The sequence below is a fragment of the Octopus bimaculoides genome, chromosome 4, assembly GCF_001194135.2.
Source record: "Octopus bimaculoides isolate UCB-OBI-ISO-001 chromosome 4, ASM119413v2, whole genome shotgun sequence".
Classification (NCBI taxonomy): domain Eukaryota; kingdom Metazoa; phylum Mollusca; class Cephalopoda; order Octopoda; family Octopodidae; genus Octopus; species Octopus bimaculoides.
In genome coordinates, this window is record NC_068984.1 from 127626828 (window position 1) to 127636835 (window position 10008).

At 33.9% G+C, this 10008-nt stretch overlaps 1 protein-coding gene across 2 annotated transcripts in view; it reads left to right on the forward strand.

Annotated features, from left to right (window-relative positions):
* Positions 1 to 10008, forward strand: part of LOC106867540 (synaptophysin) — a 188157-nt gene that overhangs the window by 32843 nt on the left and 145306 nt on the right. Inside the window, exons 1-2 of one of the 2 annotated variants that reach the window (XM_052967478.1) lie at positions 2752 to 2775; positions 8221 to 8286. In XM_052967478.1, the coding sequence (XP_052823438.1) occupies positions 2767 to 2775; positions 8221 to 8286 (75 nt within the window). In that variant the 5' untranslated portion in view covers positions 2752 to 2766. Of the gene's footprint in view, positions 1 to 2751; positions 2776 to 8220; positions 8287 to 10008 lie in introns of those variants that run through there. The other variant, XM_014912438.2, reaches the window with a different exon arrangement.

The window sequence follows — 10008 nt, forward strand, 5'->3', positions numbered from 1 at the left end:
GTTGAACAAATCAACCCCGGTACTTATTTTTAAGTCCGGTGCTTGTTCTGTTGATCTTTTTTGCTGAATTGCTAAGTTACGGGTTTGTAAACAAATCAACACCAGTTGTCAAATGGTGACGGTGGTGGGGCAGACACAAAGACGCTCTCTCTTTCTCTTTCACACACAAACACACATACATGCACGCACACGACTGGCTTCCACACAGTTTCAACTACCAAATTCACTCACCAAGTATTAGTTGATCCAGGTCTATAAGAGAAAACAACTCACTCAAATTGCCACACAGTGGGACTGAACCCAAAACCACATAGTTGCAAATCGAGCTTCTTAACCACACAGCCAATTCCCACACATATCAGTGGCCGTTGCCAGTACCGCCCGACTGGCCTTCGTGCGGGTGGCACGTAAAAGCACCCACTACACTCTCTGAGTGGCTGGCGTTAGGAAGGGCATCCAGCTGTAGAAACTCTGCCAAATCAGATTGGAGCCTGGTGTTGCCATCCGGTTTCACCAGTCCTCACTCAAATCATCCAACCCATGCTAGCATGGAAAGCGGACGTTAAACGATGATGATGATGATGATGATTAGTGTAGTGTTTCCAGTTTTAAGTGCCATTAATATAACCCCCGTCTCTTGCTTTCCTCAACAACATATTGTTTACCATTACTGCAAATGACTTAGAACTTTGTTTTCTTCTTATCTCTTCTTTTGTTGATAGTGTTTCCATTGAGAGTTAAATATGTGAGATAGATTTTTATATTGTTGCAGACATTGGACAGAATAATTGTCAGGTCTCTATTTTTTTTTATTGTCGACACCAGTGTTGTCCCCTCAGTCTCACTCACTTCACTGAATTACTATTGTGTATCACATTACCACACTTATTGGACAGTTTCAAACTATGTATTTATTAGTTGTTAGTAAATCTCTCTCACGCACACACACACACACACACACACACACACTCTCACAACTGGAATTCCTGAGTATTTCTTTAAAACACTTATTATTTTCAATGTCAACTAGTGTTAAATATTTTACATCTATATTGTGATTCTCTCATCCCAACTTCAACAAGTACAATTAAATCAGTTTCACTGAGGAATTCCAATAAGACCAAAACATGTGTGGCATTGTCTTCCATTCTTTCTGGAAAAATTTAGATAACATTTATCATTGAGACTAATATTGCCTTTTTTCTTATCATAGTTATTTTTAATTCATATATATGTATATATATATATATATATATATATATATATATATATATATATAATATGAGAGATGTGAAATAAATCAGTTTAACAATAGAACTTGAAGTTGATAAAGCTATAAATAACAGCATGTAAATTTTGGGTTAGAAACCCCATTGAATAGAAAAAACTGAGGGCTGCCCATGGGGCATGAACCCACACCATCTACCATTTGATCTTTTCTATCCAAAAAGGTTTTTAACCCAGTTTTTACACACTGTTATTTATAGCTTTTTCTAATTCTGTGGTTTAAAATGAACTAGATACAAATTAGGAAATTATTATTAAATTTCAGTTAATCTCTATCCCACGTCCCCCTTTGTGTGTGTGTGTTTTTTGATAAATAAAACACACACACAGGTACACGCAGAAGGAGAATAATTGTGTGTCAAGTGATTTTGAGCAGCTTTGAGATGTTTGTCAATGGCACTTAATATAAATGATACTTTTGGTTTCTTCCACTTCTATATTTCTCTTTTATTTTTTTTTACATTTGTTAATTCCCAACAAAACTCTTCTCTCAGAAGTTTATTTTTATCCCTCTTCAACAACCTTTCCTCCATTTAATGCTAATACTTTCAGAAACTCTAGGCTAGGACTGATAGGGGGGCAGGTACAGGTAAGTGTTGACTGTGAAGTACTGGTCTCAGCTGATTGTAAATTAGGATATTTTACAGTATGCTTGGATTTTGATGTTATACCTTGTATATTTGTCATGCAGAAGTAGCAATCTGAAGTGTGATCTTTGGGCTCTCTCCAGATCATAGGGATGGCAAAAGGCATATGGCATGAACCTTTGGCCTATGCAGTTAGAAGCCTGACACAGGTTACACAACGTGCATGAGGGGCCTAGCTTTTATCTTGGTCAGCCACTTTGCAGTCAAAATAATGCTCATAGCACTATTTAACCAATGGCGTGAATTGCCGTCTTTGTGACTTGAATGCTACGTCCCCACAAATATAACAAAAGTTGTTTTCAATGTTTATAGTTTCTTGGCATTATGAAGGTGAATGGAATATGTGAACTTGGTATACAATCACATGCCTACACTTCAAACACAGTACTGACTAAGCGTCGGTGACTCATTGACTCAGCTAGATTTATGATTTCATTAAGTTAATTCTATTCGTAAACATTTAAATTAGGAGTGTTTCTTAAACTGTTAGCTTCACATTTCAACAGCTTAACTGAAATTTAGCCCACATAACAGGAACTGAGAGGGATATTGTGGAACAGAGAAACTGTGGGTGATACAGATAATTTGACATTATTTTAAAATTCTGCATGCAAAAACATATAAGATACAAGTATTCTTTTTCCCGAGACAAATTCTTTGTTGACTAATGTAGTTAACCAGCATCCATTATAGTTTCAAGGGAGACAAACTTTCCACTGACTAGATGTCAGTCTATTGCCGTTAACATTGGTATATCATTAAACTGAACTGAATGGAATTTAATCTCTGAACTGAATCTTTTAGAACAAATTGTCAAGCTCAAGACAACAAAATGTTTACGGTAAATATAAACCAGTGATACTCAATCATTTTTTTTTTTTATCTCTGGACCCCTTTGATTACTATTTTACTCTAGTGGGCCCCCATAGCCATTCAATGTTCAAAAACTAGTTTTATAGATACTTCTTTCAAAATTCCTATTTTGTTTATCATGCATTCATCTGTGTAGGCTGAACTATGTAAAATGCTAGAGAAAGAAACTTAACTGTTTCTTGTAATAAAAACATCTAACGCAAAATATTTTCATTGGACCCATAAAATACTACTGTGGACTCAATTTACTATTTTACTTGTGTGGACCCCTGAACATATCCCAATCGTATATGGACTCTGGTTGAGAACCACTGATATAAACTGAGACTAAATAGCCAAAAATCTTGTCCACTCAACTATTTTATCCACAGTTGACCATGGCTTTAATTCTTAATTTTGTCCATTGGGAAATGAAATCCAGTTTTTTTTTTCATTTCGAACATTATTATGAAAGCAATAAGAGCTTTAAAAACACTTTAATCTAAGTGATATTAAATGGCATTTTGAGGCCATAAACTGCTTCTTCCTTCAGAGCAAACTATTCAAAGCCCCGAAGAAGTAGGGCTATGGTTAAAGACATTCCAGCTCTGACCATCTTGGTTTTTTCTTCAAATAAAAGTATACCCAGAATCACATTACCCAATGTGATTTTTTTTTTCAAGACAATAGAGTGTGATTTAAGATACATTTGACTGCTATTTCTAGCAAGTTGAGCAAACAGTTGCATCTCCATTGTTTAAATCTTTAGTTTTATGTTCTGTTGCAACATTTTTAAAAAGAGGATTCGGCTTATATTGGGAAACTTAACTTGCATGCAACTCTTAGTTGATATTTCAACCCTGAGGCAGTGAGATGGCAGGTTCATTAGCACACCGAACAAAATGCTTAGTGGCATTTTGTCTGTCTGTACATTCTGAGTTCAAATTCCGCCAAGGTAGATTTTGCCATTCAGAGTTGATAAAATAAGTGCCTGTTGAACACTGGGGTTCATATAATCGATATACATCCTCCCCTTAATTCTCGGCCTTGTGCCAAAATGTGAAACCGATTTCTCTACACTAAGCAGAAACAACTGGGCTTTTTTTTTTTTGTTACAAGGACACAAAATGAATACTGATGTTATTTGAAATTCTACTTGACTACTAGTTGTAGCAGATCAAATAATTACATGGAAACTCTTTCGTTGGTTCAAGCTGTACTGCTAGTGACAACAGCTTGAATTTGAAAGATTTGGAAGGAGTTGTATGTGATTGCTGAGAGGCAATTTCTCAGTACAAAACATGATTGTGGTCTATCTTTTGGGAGAGTGGTGACAGTAGAAACTGGAATACTATAGTGACTTGTGGAGCTTAAGTTGAGTCTTACCTCTTAGATGAGTAAGTTTAGAAGTGGGTTATCCACATAACTCAAACCAGAATGGAAAATTTTATTTATGTTGAAGGAGATGGTGCAGAATCGTATTTCAAAATTAGATATAATGACATTTGTAGAAATTATTACAAAATGAAATGTTTTGAACATGTTAGTTTTTCTTTGTGACTCAGCATTTGATACATAAATGTTTGTTGCTTGCCATCAGTTAAAAAGGCACAAATAAACATTTAATATTTATTAATATTGATTTACAATAATATTTCACTGCTTTACATTTGAATAGCTGAGTGTTGTTGTATTTATGGAGTTAGCTCAATTTATTGTTGGCATTTTATGACGGAAAGGCAGCTAAAATACTTAATAATATCCTGATAAATTTAATGACAGTACAAATAAGTTGACCAATATTTTCAACAATGGATTCATTTGCAGCCTTGACTTTCAAGCATATACAAGACAAGGTTTTACACACACATGAGAGGGAGAGAAAGAGAGTGAGAGAATTTACCTCCCCCCCCCCCCCATTACAGTATGGAATCATAGTGTAAAGAGTCTATCTTTCATGTGATGTGTCTGGAAGTATGGTGTATCTACCACAGTTTGGCAGAATCTGTCTTGTTCTAAGTAACATTCAGGGTAAAATTTCTCTCATTAGTTTCAACTCCAATATCAACTGTTTCTGCCTAGTGAATGTGAACTGGTTTCAAATTCTGTCTGAACCAAATAATCCTATGGGGCAAATTCTTATATGAATAAATAATTATGGTAGAATTTGAATTCAACATTATAACAAAATATTTGTCATTTATACAGTGTTGCCATTGTTGACCAGAGTCTACTACAGTGTTTCCCAACCTATTTTCCCACCAAGCCTTACTATAATTTTCTAGAAAAATGTATGCCCAACCAGTGGGTAGAAAAAAAGAAAATTTATTTTTAATATATTATCATAATTGTTTATAACACAAAAGAATTAACCTGTATTTCTTTTATTAAGTACTGAGTACGAAAAAAGTACATTACTGACTAAGAGAAAATAAAGTGAATCACTTTAACGAGAACCTTGTACCTGGTGAGTGCAGCAGATTTCTTTGATTTGAGGAGACGATTTTGTTAGCTTCAGCCATAAATCACCAAGTTTTATAATTTCAAGTCTGTGCCTCTTGACTCGAAGCAAATCTTCAACAGCACTAAAGCCACACTCAACCAAATAAGACTGAAAAAAGAAGAAAAAAAATTTGTATCCCATGCCCCAATGGAGCATATGCAAAAATTAAAGTTAAAGTTATCTTCTCATGTCATGCTAACTCATAAGGGCTAGTTTCCATGGCATATAAAATCCCCACCTGGATGGGACGCCAGTCTCACAGGATTACTAATTTTCGCCAGCTGAGTGGACTGGAGCAAAGTGAAATGAAGTGTTTTGCTCAAGAGCCACAGCATGTCGCATAGTCTAGGAATCGAAACCACAATCTTACAATCATGAGTCCAGCACCCTAATCACTAAGCCACGTGCCTCCACAGTGGGGCGTATTCCCCACGTTGGGAATCACTGGTCTGCTGTATTTTCACATAGGTGGATATGATCAGTGTTAGTTAAGTTGTTAAGGTTACTGCACTGTGTTGTTGACCAGATATTAACTTTGAATATTTTGGCTTGTAGACAAACATTCTATTGAGATGAGTTGTGCTGATTGTTAGAATATAGTTACTATTATCAACAGTTAGAAATTTAAAAGTTGATAATTATTTAATTATCTTTTGCAAACACTTAAAAGTTTGTAGTGAACTGTTTATGTAGCATTTTGAGCATTTTTTATAATTTAAACATCATCTATCGTCTCACTGATCTATCAGTGACGTGGAACTTCTATTATGTAGCATGGAAGATATTTTTTTTTAAATAGTTATTTCTGAAAGTACTGCTTTATTTAACATGAGAATATTCGGGACGACTTAACCGTAGCAACAAGAATTATCAATTAAAAAGTAACAAAAATGCAGCACGGAATTTTGTCAGTGAACAAGTCGCGGTCTCAAAGCGACGAAAATATTTTGGTAAATTAAATCTAAATGTTGAAGCGAATCTAACGGTTTTTGTGTCTTTTAAATGGCTTATAAACACCTTCTTCGCTGCAATAGTTATCTCGCTTATAGTATCATTTGAAGGGAGGTTACTCTTGTGTGATCATGTGATTTCATAAATGATAATTATCTTCGTTCGATAATACATATTCGATTGGTCATTTACCTCTCTCGCAACATTTCTGTGATATTCTAACATGGGAGTGGAGTGTGTAGCTAATTCAAAAAGGAATGATAAGCTTTACCCTACCTAATTAAGTCATAAAAAAAAAAGAGTTCCTTTATTCCATCCCATAACACCATGTCAAAATGGACGTTAAAATGGTGTTAGATCTTGAAATTTTTGGCTTCAGACTGATAATCCTACTTGACATTTATTAATCTTTTTGCAACCGTATTTCTAACAACAAAGTACCTTTACAGTTCAATCGATTCTCAAAATAAAGCTTGAATCTATATAAAAAGGGATTAGTAAAATAGATGCAACTTATATTTTATTACTACATTAAGCTAGAATTTAGAACTCAACAGGTGACAGATGTTTATTATTATCAAGTTATATAATCATGAATTTTCAATATAATTCTAATTTAAATATGAACAAAATAAATGGTTTGTGAGTAGGTTTGTATCATGGGACAAGGTATGGTAGTGGACTGGATAATATTGAAAGAACCTCAGTTATTATTTAATTAACTCTTTCTTCTTCAACAATTAACAACTGATAGAATACCAGTGACTTGGTTGCATGTATATGACTAATCACATTCTATTACTCTTTGTTGTAGTAAAGAATCAATTTAATTGAACCTCTATATAATAAATGGTTTATATGACTTTCAAATGTAGCAACAGTATTTCTAAAGAAAAAATATATATACAATTATGGTTTAATATTCCTCATTCATACTCTTCAAAACAGAATACCAGTGGGTGGTAGGAGTTGAAGTTCAGTTTTTGTTTGCTCTGTCTCCATTTCACTATTTGAATTTAACACTCTAGATTAAACAAAGCAGTACTTAGTGCAGTATCTTCTGTAGTCTGTCCAGTATGAGCAGGGTATACAATTATATGTGTTTAATTCCTTTCTCTTACTCTTTTACTTGTTTTAGTCATTTGACTGTGGCCATGCTGGAGCACCACCTTTAGTTGAGCAAATTGACCCCAGGACTTATTCTTTGTAAGCCTAGTATTTATTCTATCGGCCTCTCTTTTGCCGAACTGCTTAACTAAACAGTTTGAACCTTTGGATAGTGGTTGAATGTATAACATAGAACATGGTTTACTCTTAGTGTTTTTGACAAAATTTTGTATTTTAGAAGTTATTTCGTGTTAAAGTTGTCGTATTTGGGTAATATCTCAGATATTAAAATATTATTATTATTGGGTTGTCAGATAAACTCGTTCATTTCCTTGTAATGTTATTTGAATTAATACAAAAATTATTTTTTATCATAGTGTTTTTTTTACAGCTCTATTCTTCCTTTACAACTTTTGCAATTTTAAATAATTTGAATAAATTTTACCTTATAATAATTAAAATAACTAGGAAAAAAAAAATGAATGGATTTATCTGGCAATCCAATATCTTCTTAAATTCTTAGCTGGCTACTAGTGGGGTGGTTGGGGAGGCTGTCCTCTCAACCAATATGCTGCTGTGGGTGCTGCTGGATTATAGACTGGTGATGATGTTATCCAATATAATTGCATTTGTGTGACTGATATTTGTCATTTATTCTGAGTTCTATGAAATATATCGGAAATGATATAGATGGAATTTACAAGAGCCCTCAAAGAACATCTTTGGATAGACGAATGTTGCTGATGGTTTCTAGTTGTTGTATAATATAATTTTTGTTTTTTACTGGACTCATTGTTTCTTTGATACATTTCAAATTTGTCTTAAAGAAAATTATTCCTTTTTAAATTCTTTTCCTGTTTTTCCTTTCTGCAGATTGTACCAATCCGGGATTTGAATATCCTCAAAGAACCCAGAGGAATTATCAAACCTCTCCAATGGGTAAGTTATAATATTTGTATCTCTATTGATATGTAATGACTGGTAGACTTAGTCCCCAACTTAGTTTAACACCACTATCAGGCACTTGAATGCCTTTTAGCTGAGTTCACCCTGTTGTAAGCATTTGGGTAAAGTCTCTGATCTGAAAATTGGTTCCCTCCTTACTCTCTCCCCCAACTATGGAGGCCCTGGAATGGGTGCTAGCCCAACAAGCTTTAAAAGAATTCCCCCCCAAAAAAACTGTACACAGACAGACAAGCTGTAGTTATACCAGACTTCAAGAGGGGTGAAACAACATACATGTGTGTGTCTGTGTAAATATTTTCAATCAATGCAGCGCATTAAATATAGATTGGTTGCATGTTCTAATCTATTTGTGACCTAACCACAAATTAGATAACTGCAACTATGAGCATTTGAAATATAGATATGCATTCGTTTTTTCTTTCAAATCCAATCAACTATCTTATGAAAGCCGATAATGAATTTTTTTGTTAATTTTATTTTCATTAAATTATGATTCAGATTTTTGTTTTACAAATTACAAAGTAACCAAATAAAATATTTTGTTGAAGTTGATATGGGACTGAAGCATACATCTTGCGAGGTTTAATACGTGATGTTTAAGACAAGTGTCTGAATAGGTTTCACCAGCTATGCAGTACTGAAGTGTTTATGCATCTTTCACTGTAAAGCATATATTCTGTGAAAATCAACACATTTAGCTGCTTTCATTTTATCCAAGGGGCGTTGTGTCTTTCACCCAAATCTGTGGAAATTTGTAAAAGAAGCGGCTTTAGAAACAAACCTCACATACGACAGGAAAAAAAATAGCAGTTGTTACTTTTTTTTTATGTTCATTGTTTGATCTTTTTGATAACTGAAAAAAAGTAAAAGATAAACACTGTTGGTATCGAAATTAAAACTTTCCATCATAATCTTATGTAAAACATTTTATTTTACTAAATCCTTCCAATTTCTTGTTTGACTTCTCTCAAAATTAATTAATTGAAATACATAGGCAAAGTTTTTCAATAGAAAAGAGTAAATATATCTTAGTGTCTGTTGCATATTTTATCCCATAACAAAATAAATGCAGTTATATGATTGCCATCGAGTTAATACAGAATGCAACATGTCCCTCAGTAATTTCATAGACAGCTATTGCCGATGAACTAGCTCATGATGTCTTCAAAGTTAAAGACCATAATTCTGCACTGTGTTCTTATTGTGCAGAAATCTTTGTCAATTTTGCAATATTCTTAAAGGATAGAATCCGACAGGACATCGTTGTTATCTCCCTTACATTTGAAAACTTTCGTTATTTTCATTAATATTGGATTGACAAAATGACCTGTGGTATTAAATATTTAGTTACTGCTCTTGTTCTGTATTCAAATCATGCCATGGTCAACTTTGCTCTTCGTCTCAAATTTCTGATTTCATGCTTATGTAAGAAATTTATCTTCATCGTATCCAATAAAGAAAACAAACATATTATCAGTGAAAGACGTACTGCAAGTTAAGTAGCGTTGCAATACAAGACTTGCAGTAATTACTTCTGTCTCTTTATGTTCTGAGTTCTAATCATGCCTTTCAAACTCCAGGCTTGATGAAATGTGTTTACAAGGCCAGATTCATTAACTGTATCCTTTCTCTACAGAGAAAGCCTTGTGAGTGGATTTGGTAGACGGAAATTGACAGAAGCCTGTCGTATATATA